Here is a 12,860-nt window from a genome sequence, read left to right on the forward strand (position 1 = left end):
ATGTCAAAATAGGAGAAAGCTTAAGTAATAGTACATGTAAATAAACTGTTGAACCTAAAACGAACAGTACATTCTATATCATTAAAGAAAATAATACAATAATAAACTTACACAAGGCTATACACGCTGTCATTGCAAAAAAAAGTGTTCCACGAATAAATGCAGTTGTAAAAGCAAGGGACTCTTGTGCAATTCAAAATGCCATAACAGTTTAAGTTGTTGCAATAAATAAGATTGTATAATGTTAATCACATAATTTATGTGTAAGTATTGTATTATTTTCTTTAATGATATAGAATGTACTGTTCGTTTTAGGTTCAACAGTTTATTTACATGTACTATTACTTAAGCTTTCTCCTATTTTGACATATTAAAAAGTTGCCTTTTTGTCTTAACGTAATAAAAATATTTTTATTCAACATTCACCATCAGCGCATTCTGAATGTTGACATTTGCCGGTGTAAGTGAGAAATAACGATATTTAGCAAATATTTCGGACATACACGAAACGACTGTGTGAATGTTGACATTCGCCAGATTTCGGTCATTCACAGTAACATATACATAACCCACAGTCAGCCCCTAAGCTATCCATATCTAATCTGGATTTTAGTGATAGATTTTAGACTGTGTACATCATACTTCTCCTGATAACAATCGAGTCATGCCGATCATCTAACTCCGTTCTCGAGAAAATTTTGAATTGAAAACACGAGACCTCCGGTCCAGACCGGAAGTTCCTGTATAGGCCACCTCCGGCCCTACGCTTTTCATATTTGGTCTCGATTTTCATCTAACTCTGTTCTCGAGATTAACGGACAGATAGACAGTGGGAATGTATTGGACAGCAATTTTAAAATTACAGCCCAATAAAATTAGCTCTTTTCAGTGAAAAAGCTTTTATTCCTGTTGATAGTAGATAGCCTACATATATATTTAATTATACATTAAATTTGTAGGTATACTTAGATAAAATACAAAATTTTCAAATATTTTTGCATCTTTTATTTTTGGCCAAATAATATGATGAATGTATTAAGATTTACAACTTCGTTATGACAGAATATTTTAATGAGTTATTTTTACTTTTTCTGGCTGTTATGTATTAACGTAACAAGGGGAAGTATTGGAATCGTGTCAATTTTGATCCCCCGAGTATTTTTTGTTAAAACCTCTACACCCAAAAAGTCAAAAGAATTTCGTGGATGTGTATGTTGGCGTCTATTTCGTTTATCTCAGCAGGGGTGAAGATTAAGAAACGAAATTTGGCACGGTAGCTTGTGTATAAGAGGCATTGATACTACCAAATTTTCGACTACTCGAGATATGACACAACCTCCTCTATCTTCCCATCCCGCAACCTATAACTACCAAAATTTAACAGCATTAATTCCCTTAATACACAAACATACCTGCAAAATTTCAGAAATTTTCGACAAAAAGCACCGGAGTTATTAATCTTTGAAGAGGATGAACAAAATCGTGTCCCCAATACAATCCATACATACAAAGAAAACCCTCGGAATTTTTTGCATTTCTCGACGTTTGAAGATCCTCTGATTCCAAAAATGTAAAAAATCTTGAGGGTGTCATTTTTTGACCAATCGCCATACTTTGTCATATATAACAGAGCCGAAAAAGTAAAAAGTGTCAATCGTCTATTTTATATTTCTTCTTTCTCGGCGATCGTTTGTCAAAGTCCACTGGCTACTTTAAGTAAAACTAATTTCTCGTGTATCTCAAAATGTTCACAATTTATTTCTTATATGTTTTTATATTAAAATAAAATACTAAATAATAAAATTTCAAAATTTTAAGATATTGCTGATCTGAAAATGTATAATTTAACATCTACTACATTAAAAGTATCATCAAACTGGTATTCTGGTGACGATGTTATTCCTCCAGTTTCACAATCTTTGCAGGGATCAGGTAAGAATAATTTTAAAATTAGTACAGTCATTTTTAATTTATTTCTTTGTCTTAATTTTATCGTGTTTTATTTTCTCTCGTTTTCTAAAACCATTTTACAATTTTTATTCGTCATTTTTCGTGTATGCAGTTACACATTTATTTACGTTTTTAAATTTCAGGATCATTTTAAGACTTTTTAAGAAAGATAATAAAAAATAAAATATTTAATTTTGATAAAGCATTAACGCTTATATATTAAAATATATTTTCATATTAATCTTAAACATTTTTCTGTAGTCTCCCACTGCATCCAGGTCGATCCGTATAGTGAGCCTATATTAGAAAACTTTAGGATACATTTAAACTGTTAATAATGTATTTAAAATTTCTGACATTTCTTTTGGAATCAGTAATATATAGTTGAAACTTTCTATCTTGAATCTCACGAGAACGAGAAAAAATCGAGATAGACAGGTTTCGAGATATAGTGGTTCCTATGCAATCATAGCGTTTATAGACATAGAGAAGGCCTACGACAACGTGAACTACTGGAACATCAGATTCCTCAGTGATCTGAACATTAAGGTCAATCGGGGATAGGCAAATACTATACCAGCTATGCAAGAATCAAACTGTAGTTAGAGAAAGAGAAGAAGAAGAAGCCAATATAATGAAAGGAGTAAGACCCTTGTATTACTCCCTTCATTATATTGGCTTCTTCTTCTCTTTCTCTAATTACAGTTTGATTCTTGTTTACAGTTTGATTTGGACTATCACTACTATTGTTCAACGTATACAGAAGAGGCAATGAAAGAATCCTACGCTACTAATACAAAAGGTATAAAAGCAAACGGAAAGATGTACAGCACAATAAGATTTGCTGACATCGCAATGATAGCGGAAGATGTAGACGATCTACAGATAGCAAAATTTAAACGAACAATTCAAAAGATGTGAAATGAGAATAAATAGGAAAAAAACGAAGATAATGAAATGTTCGAAAAAAAAAGGAACAAGGAGGAATGAACGCCTATTTGGACGGTGAAAAAATAGAAGTCAATGAGTTCACGTACAGTACCTAGGAAGCATAAATACTTCAGACGGAAGGAGTTACAGCCCAAGCAAAACAGGTATTCTATAGGAAACGACAGATGTTAGCATGGAAAAATATATCAATAGATGTTAGGAAGAGATTCATTAAGAGTTTCATCTGAAGCATAGCATTGTACAATTCGGAGACATGGACACTCCGAACAGCGAAGAAAAGAAAACTGGAGGCCTTTGAGATGTGATACCGGAGAAGAATGATGCTAGTGTCGTGAACGGAGAGAAAGAGGAATCAGGATGTTTTGGAAGAGGCAACAGAGAAGACAGATTTTGAGAACTATACAGAAAAGAAATGACATGATTGGCCACATAATTCGACACTCAGAATGGTTGAATGTTTTATTCAGAGGGAATATGGGGACGTGGAAGACCCAGAGTGGACTATCTCGACGAGTTATTACGGAAAAGGCCTTACCAACAGATTAAACAGCTAGCTAAGCGAAGAGAGAAGCTATAAATAAGACTGCACACATCTATGTTTGCCCACCAACCATTGGTTGAGGAGAGAGAGAGAGAGAGAGAGATGCAATAAGAAGTAATAGGTTCGATTGGAGGTATATACTATATATGCTATTGTATTTTATTAATGCAATAGCAGGTACAGTACATACCTGCATTAGGTGTAAATAAAATATTTTAGATATATCTTAACAGAAATAGTTTCTCAATAGTTTCTGATGCCAGACTTTCTTCGACCAATAAGACACAAGCCAAAATCGTAGCAGATCGGAAAAAGGCAGCATTGATTGCAATTATATATTACATTGTAATAGCATAAATTGTATCTAATAAACGTCTATCAAAATGTAGTCGCTGAGTTTTAAATTTGTAATTGACACTTCAGTCCATAATTTGAGATATAGAAGTTTAGGAGAAAATATTTTGAGATAAACATGGAATATATACTGTATTGAATTATGTGTACAATGTAAATATATATAGGCCTATATATATTCAATATGTAAAGAAACTACTGTACTTAAAATTATGATACAACATCCAAACGAGATGTGAGAGCATGTTGCCAAATTTTGAATAGCCTTTGTAGACTATGGCTGATTTCTTGATTAAAGCTTTGGAATTCTTCATTTGGTTCGACTTTTCTTCATTTACTTATTAAAAAACAACTGTTACCGTCTGCTTTCAGTATTTATTTATAAGCTTGTTTATCAAAATAAAATCATTTTTTATGTTTTATGTTATGTCTGTCCCAGTTTTTAAATAAAAAATGCGCAAATTTTTTAAAATACGTTCTTGAAATAAAGAATTTATTTTTAACAAATGAGGAATTTATACAACTTATAATGTGATTGGATGAAGAAACTGACGGAAAGCTGAACAATGTAATAATGAATGCTAATTATAAATCTAGATTATTGGGTTTATTGAATCTAGGCGTCAAATTTTGCATTTTTGCAGAGAATAAGAGTTACTCAATCTTGATAGCTAAGAATAAATCGGCGGCGGGCTAAATTAATAAATGAGGGCAAGATGAGAAACTTGTATAGGTCTATATATATAGGCCTGGTATTAGTATGATTGCTTACACGAACACCTTCAACTTCATCATTTTAATTTTTCCGCTTTTCCAAGCTCGGTGTAGGCGATTGTTATTAATTTAAAATGTTAAAAATAGGTTTACATTATATATTAATCGAGAAACAGAAGGGAAACACATGACAAAAAATTATGTCAAAGAGAACAAGATTATAACAAATGAATAGTATTTTCCTACTTTCCAGCCAGCTCTATTAGTTACAGTCCACGTGTAAAAAGCAACAGTAGTCTGAGTTTACGTGATGAAAGATTCTATGTACTACATTTGGGTAATACCGTACTAAACTAAGGCTATTATAATTTGTAGGTGACTTAACCTCCTTACAGTCTTACGTAGCGATGGCACTGAAATAATTAGAATGTATGCAGTATTGTACTTGGACCTCTTGCCATTCATCAGTACGACCAAAGAAACAAAAAATGTTCTTGATACTTAGAACTTTTAGCCATAGAAACTTTTTAAACTCTTTCCGTCCTGTGGGAGTGTGGGCACTAAGAGGGCATATTAGTAAGTCCCTTATGGGTTCGGCCAGGGGCCTTATGGCGACTTGTCCATACGGGCTGTATAAAAAACTCATTGCTTATAACATGTATTCTTAATAATAATTAAACAACAGTAAATTGTCAGATTCTTTATTAAATTTTTGTCGTATTGCAGCTGGTAAAACCGTAGGTATCATTTTGGCAATTTTTATTGGAGCAGCTATTTTGCTAGCATTGTTTATGATGTATAAGAAAAGAAGGTAAGCAGAAATTATATCGTGGAAATTAAATACATTATTATAACTTTAATTAATAAAGTATTCTTAGGATACCGGGATTTGCTTTTGCACGATTTGATTCCGACGGCAGTAGAATTGAAGTAGAATTGGGTACTACACCTCACGCGATGTTAGATCCTTCATCGTCATCCATTCTTCCTGTTCAGCAAGCCGAAGATAAAGGTTTTGATAATCCAGTCTACGATAAATCGATGACATCATTGGTAAATAAATTTTAATTTAACGAATTAAAATTTCGGAAATAATATAATTGTGTATTAAAATATTACACGAAATTTTCAGGAAAATCAGTCGTACATAGAAGAAATCACAGAAGGCAAAATATCGAAAACAACCGAAACTCGAGAAAATCCCATGTTTATGATTTTAGACGAAGATGGAGAAAGCTCCGATTTAGTCAAATACTAAATTAAATACAATCAAAAAGTGTTTAATACTAAATAGATTCCTAATATAAAAATTTGCCTTCGATCAAACTCAAACTTTGAGAGTAAATTTTTATGAATAAAAAAAAAATTAAATTTATGAAAAACTGAATACAGGTAATCCCCGTATGACAAGGTGCTTTTATAGCACGGGTTCATTCTAACACGGTTCGGGAATTGGGTAAAACCCTCGTACAACATGAAGTGTAATAAAGGGTGCGTTCTTTTATACCTCCGCGTAACTCCGCGCGAGCATTCTAATTGTTTTCGTGGCTACTTTGAATGCTCTTTTAACAAATAATCCATTTAATGGTTAAATTATACAATTGGAACCCTTCTTTTGCCTCATATTTGCCTTCTTTTGTCTCATTTTAGAATTATAGATTTCTCCACATGATACTATCGATAGTGCGGGCGCCGCCATCTTTCTTTCACCGTCGTTCCTAAATGCCTACAAACAGCTGCGCAATTCCGTTGCAGAGCGACCGCTATTAACGAACGCACCCAAAAACTGTTACCAGTTGATGATGCTCATGCTGAGATGATCATATAAAATGAATAATCCTCTGGTAAAATGTTTACTTAAATAATAAATAAGTATTTTACCTATGAAAAAAATGAATAATAAATCCGATTTAAATAAGGATTTAACAACATGTTTTCTAATTTTTGGAACCTAACCTCCCTTTTCGCACTAGTTCTTTGTTTCGTATAACACGGATTCGCATAACACGGCAATTTTTTTGGAACTTAACTCCCGTGTTATACGGGGACTACCTGTACAGTATAAAATTTATTAGAGAGGTTGCGGCCAAAGTCTTCATCTCTAAAACGTAAACGTCGAACGTTCACGTTTTAGAGATGAAAAATTCGGCCGCAACCTCGCTATTTTTTTGAGTTTTAAAGCGTTTTTATATATTCGCTCAATTTTAAAATTTTATGCAAAATCTGAAAATAAATTTAATGTGAACGTTTAACAATATCAATTAAAGTCACTAGCGCGATAAAATGTCAGCCTACGCTATCATTTATTATGGGTAGTAGTAGTACGAATCGGGGCTTTCTTTTATATTCTTTGTTCATACTAATTGACAAGGTTGGACTGGCTCATCTCGCTGGACAGTCATCAAAATAATAATTTAATACAAGATAACATAATAAAAATGAAGCAGAAATAGTTTTAGCAATTCTATATTAAGTTTATATTGTAACCAGAGGGTCGGCACCTCTTTAGTGCGTCGGGACTGACACCACTGTCTTCTAGGATAGACACAGAAACCTTAACGGCCGCAAATTCGGAATTCGCGCGAGCGGTCACGTGCACGGGCGATCAGATTCGGGATGGAGGATTGAGAGACGGATCGGAAGTGAATCACTCAGATACAAGGTTAACAACTAAAATAATCGATTTAATTCAACAAAACATAGTTCTATGCTATGTTATAACGGCCGAGAGAGAGTGTTTACAAGAAACCGCGAGTTGATATATATATCTTTAATTAATTAATGCACTTAATGTGCGGATTCCGAATCGCTGACGTTCGTCAGTTGTTGTCGGTCGGTCGTTCGGGAGGCGTTAATTTTTCTTTTCCTAGGACGGCAGTGAAACAAAGGGAAAGTGAAGGATAAACTAATCCGGGGAGTTCGAAGGTGTCAAACAACACAGAGTATGAATTCCTGGATACGATACCTCTTGGGTTTTTCAGGGCACTTGATTGATGCTCTCGTGAACTCTCGATGACCCCTTATCCTTTAGTCACTCCTTTTATACCTCCAAATCACGTTATCCTTTTTCACCAATCGGGAATTTTTCTCTTAGTTTCCAGTGACACATTCGATGAGTTCCCTGGGAAAGGAAACGACTCCGGAGAGAGAGATTCGATCATTCTCCGGTAATAAAAATGAGAAAAATTTTTCGAAAGACGAAAAATGAATTTTTCTGTCAAAATTCTTGAGGTCCGGTCTCTCACAATATCAAGAATCCCGTATTCGTCTCTTTTCAGTGTTGCATTGTTGAGAACAGACTCCACTCGAGATATGACACGACTCTCTGTATCGCCACACCTCGACTTTTAACCACCAAAATTTAATAGCATCAATATCTCAATACAAAGACCTTCCTACAAAATTTAAGAAATTTACGACAAAAGTGGGTCAACAAAATTGTGCACCCACACCAACACTGCACATCCATACGTACAGGAAAAACACCGATGTTTTTGCATTACTCGACATTTTATAGTTTCGAGTCCAAACTTATAAAAATCTTGGGGAATCATTTTTTGACCGATCGCAATACTTTCGCTCTGTTATATCAGAACCAAATAAACGATGTCATTTTTTAACGTGAATAAAAATGCTTGTATTTTTTCTTGAAAATTTTATTCATCAAAATATTCACCTTTACATTCAATTACTTTCCCCAATGGGAGGGCAGTTTGAAAATACCATTTTTAGCATTAAAAATTAAGTTAATTCCTCTTTTATAGATGCGTGATTTGTAAATTTTTATCCAGAATATAATTATCCAAAGATAAAGTTTGGTACTCCTAAAGAGATGTCAGCAGAATATAAAGGATTAAATAAAAGTTCCCATCCAATTGCATTATTTTGTTTCTTATAATTTCTGCAATGTGTGGGTAAGCGTTTCTTGTAAACACCTCGACGATTCGCCAAAGATGGTTGTTTTAGCTTTAATTTGTCAAGTACTCTTTGTAGTTGCTCACTGTACAAATCTGCGAGGGTTTGACCAACGTTCATGTAATCGTGATGAAACAATACTCCTCAAAGTCCAAATACAAAAAGTTTTTCTTTTCAGGAGTCATCCAAATCGTCAATAATGGTATTTTCAAACTGTTCTCCCGTTGAGAAAGTGTAATTGAATGTAAAGATAACATTAAAAGTGCTCAGCAAATAAACACAAAAATAAAACACCTTAATTTGTTTCTGAGAAAAATATATAACTGAAAACAAACGTTTTCAGTTTAACAGATTAACAGGCCATCATCAGGTCAAAAACGAAAATGAAACAGATACGTTCCATGTATAGAATACAAATATTTAAATCAAAATTTAGAACAAAAAAATTTTTTTTAATATACAAGAGAAACGGAAGAACATAAAATTAACACAAAATAAAATTAAAAATAAAAATATCATAAATCTTCCAATAAACTAATTCTAGCCCGAGATTTTAGTGAACTTTTTAACCATGTACTTCCACGCCGACGACAGGCTCTCAGCATCTCTCGCATTTAAACATCCCTCACGTAGCCTACTCCTATATATCTCATTCTTCTCTGCCGTCATTGAATGCAAAGATAAATATTTTGATGAATAAAATTATTTTAAACAAAAAATACAAGCATTTTTATTCACATTTAAAAAAATGACATTATTTGTTTGGTTACCAGATATATAACAGCCAGGAAAGTAAAAATAATCGTTTTAGAAAATACATTTACAATGTTATAGCCTACACATTGTTAATAATCATGGTGGTATCCTGTCCCGTCAGATGGCCGAGGAAGAGATGTAAACAAAAAATTTGATATATTTGAGAGTATAGCGGGTTTGATAAATAACTACAGTAATTCTGATGCGACAAAGGAAATTTTACAGAGCGAAATGTTATTTTTTGCAAAAATGGACTATATGGTAGTCAAACTCTTAAGAGATGAATACGAATGTTCAGATTCTGATTCGGATGATCCAAAGTCAGGTTTAAAAATGTTTATGAAAACCCAGCAACGAGTTGTATAACTTTCCCCGCAAGAGTTAAACATTGTGTGCGGCGCCATCTCTTATGAGATTTTAATTTTTTAAATGTGTTTATTATAATTAATAATGTAATGTCAAAAAACTTACCGTAATTTTGAGGATAGAAGTAAGTTTGATAATAAAAACAAATGTAAATGCTAATAACAGACGAAATCTTCATTAAGACCATCCCCACTCGATATATAACACGAGTCCTCCATCTATCTCCCCACCCTCTCGATCTTTAACCACCAAAATTTAATAGCATCAATATTCCATATATAGAAATAACCTTTCACAGTTCAAAACTTTTGGTTCATGTAAAACTTGCATATTTTGTTGTTACACAGTTATTGCAAACATTTTACTTTGGTAGCACAAACTATTATATTTTTAGCGTATAAATTCGTTTTAATTGTATCATTCTCTCTGACATCTCGCGAAAAATCATTATTTAAAATAAATTATTACGAACTCTTTCGAAATGAAAAAACGTAAGTCGACGTCGTTAGAAACATGCTTATGTCGTCAGGATACAGCCTATTGATGGAAATAAAAAATGAAGTACTGTAATTACGGATAAAATGAGCGAAAATAGTAATTTGTTAAGACGTGTGTTAATCTAACGAGATTTAATTAATATATTAATGTTGTATATATGTATAAATATAAGTTTTAAAACTATAATTCAATAATTACTTTTCCGGCTGCTACATATGAGAAAAAGTATGATCAAAAAATGACCCCTCCAAAATTTTTACATTTTTGAACAGGATACCTTTTAACGACGAGAAATGCAAAAACATTAGGTGGTAATTTCTGTGTGTGTTTGTGGGGGAAATCACGATTTTGTTCACCCTATTTGAAACTCCAGTGCTTTTTGTCGAAAATTTCCGAAATTTTGCAGGGGATTTGTTTATTAGGGAGATTGGTGCTATTAAATTTTGGTGGTTAAAGATCGATGGGGTGGGGAGATAATGGGGGTCGTGTGTATCTGCAGTAGGGTCGGACTTGACAACGATTTTAGTCGTTATTAACATTTATAATTTTTTTTATATAAAACTCATTCCTATCCTCAAAATTAAGCTTTTTTGCAATTTTATATTATTTAAAATATAAAAAGTTTTTAAATAAAATATGATAACAGATGGCGCCACAAAAATTTTAAATATTGCCAGGAAAGTTGAGTAACTCGTTGCTGGTTTATTTTTTAATGGCAATGGGCTTATACTTTCCTTCTCCCGGCCTAATTTTCTGTCCCGTCCGACCCTGCCGGTTTGACTCCATTCTGGATCAGGCCAATCCGTAATGATTGCAAGGAAATAGCCCACTAGAAGGGAGTAAGGGTATGTCAGTGGCTACTATGGACCACTACAACGAGCGGGGAGGTAGCCTGGCTGCTTCTATAAAAAACAAATCGGTGTGTATTGCAGTTGGCCTATTATCTGTTGAAAGTGTTTCTTTGCAGACACACTAAGGTGACATATATCAACACTTGGCAACTTATTGACTATTTATTCAGTTGAATAAATAGTCAATAAGTTGCCAAGTGTTGATATATGTCACCTTAGTGTGTCTGCAAAGAAACAGCTTAATAACAACAACACGGTTTCATCAGAATCAAATGTTGAAAGTGTGTTACAGCACAATGTTATGCACCTATCTGGGGAACAATTAGCAGAACAACTTTGAGCAAGGACAATAAATCATCAATATCGATTCAGAACCAGTGATGCGACAGCAGTGCAAGTACGTACTACAGTACATAATTACAAAACGATAATTAACTAACTTATTACTTTAAAAAAATCTAATATGGTATGATATATAAGACAGGCATAGTCTTTCCATTAATAAATTTTGAAAAATAAAATTTTATAAAGTTAATAATGTTCGGTTTTCACCAAAGATAAAGGAACATTTAAATTTTTTTTTTCTTTTCCCCCATCCTACGTTACCTTCTTCATTGCAAAATAGACAATGGTCGCGTTGCATAATAAAGTGGCTTTAATACAGCTGGACAAGCAAGCCAATGGCAGACAGTTTCAGATGAAGCAGACTAGGTCATTGGTATGCTTATTCAACTGTATTAAAACTGCTTTATTAAGCACCACGTCCAATAATAGATAACATGTATTTGGACATGTTGGAGTTTTTGTAGCACCTCAATTGCAGAAGTTGAGTGATTTTCTAATAACCCCAATGTGGTGATGCACAGTCTTAAGTGTTTGCGACTTCCTCAATGCCACATTTTCCGATATATAGATTGGACGTGACGGTCCAATAACCTGGCCATCACGATCGATGGATATAATCCCTTTCGGATTTTTCCTGTCAGGCTATTTCAGAACAGAGTCTATTCAATATGTGTGTTGTACAGTACCTGATGTTGAGACATTAAACAGAAGGATAACAAGCGTTTTTGCTTCTGTCTCTGGAAAGATGTTGGAGAAAGCAAGAAATTGAATATCTGTTAGGTGTACTCAGGATTACAAAATGTACACAGAGAAGTTTATTAACATGTCAAAAAAACTTTATATCTTGCCTGACATTCTGGTAAAATCTGTTCGTTATATCTGCAATAGTTGTCTAATAAAATTTGATAAGGGAAAGACTACTCTATACAATATACTGTAGTTCTAAAATAAAAAAATATACAGGGTGTTAGAAATGTCGGCCAAATTTTACAGGCTTTACAGATGAAAACCATGAAAAAGTCGAGGCCTTTCTTTCTATCTGAAACTTAATTAGCAAATTATTGAGGTCAAAGTGCAATGACATTTTATTTTTTGAGTCTTTATAATTTATCTGTAATTAAACTCATTTACTAATATTAAACAACTCATTTTGAATTAATCCCTATTTTTTAGATATTAAAAAGATATTTTCAAAAAATTGATTTACTAAATCCAAACTTGTGACATCACAAAGTGCTCAAAATGTCCCAGTGAGCATCCATGTAAGCTTGCCAGCATCTTACCATTGATTGTTGAATATGCTCAATTACACCAAGCATATTGTGAACTGTTTCGGGACTTTTGAACAACCAATAACTTAGAACTTGTGCAAATTGGAGTGGCATAAACCATAGTTTTTAATTGTTCTCATAAGTAAAAACTCTAGAGGGCTTAAATTGGAAAAGCTTGAGGACTAAGTTACTGATCTTCCTCTTCCAATTCATCTATTCAGATACTCATTTTTAAGATATTCTTGTGCATGGTGACTAAAATTTTCTGAGTGCAGTCATGCATAAAAAATATTTGATGTCAAATATCCAGCGGATCTTGCTAAATATATTGCAGTAATATAAAATTTC

The 12,860-nt window shown here is 33.3% G+C and overlaps 1 protein-coding gene across 2 annotated transcripts in view; it reads left to right on the plus strand.

Annotated features, from left to right (window-relative positions):
* LOC111640262 (protein amnionless-like) overlaps positions 1 to 6,030 on the plus strand; it is a 22,984-nt gene extending 16,954 nt beyond the window's left edge. Inside the window, exons 9-12 of one of the 2 annotated variants that reach the window (XM_023386260.1) lie at positions 1,819 to 1,932; positions 5,237 to 5,321; positions 5,380 to 5,563; positions 5,643 to 6,030. In XM_023386260.1, the coding sequence (XP_023242028.1) occupies positions 1,819 to 1,932; positions 5,237 to 5,321; positions 5,380 to 5,563; positions 5,643 to 5,768 (509 nt within the window). In that variant the 3' untranslated portion in view covers positions 5,769 to 6,030. The remainder of the gene's footprint in view (positions 1 to 1,818; positions 1,933 to 5,236; positions 5,322 to 5,379; positions 5,564 to 5,642) is intronic. The other variant, XM_023386261.1, reaches the window with a different exon arrangement.
* Positions 6,031 to 12,860: the final 6,830 nt, after the last annotated feature.

This window comes from Centruroides sculpturatus, unplaced genomic scaffold (assembly GCF_000671375.1).
Source record: "Centruroides sculpturatus isolate CEXI.00-Female unplaced genomic scaffold, Cexi_2.0 scaffold1364, whole genome shotgun sequence".
Taxonomy (NCBI): domain Eukaryota; kingdom Metazoa; phylum Arthropoda; class Arachnida; order Scorpiones; family Buthidae; genus Centruroides; species Centruroides sculpturatus.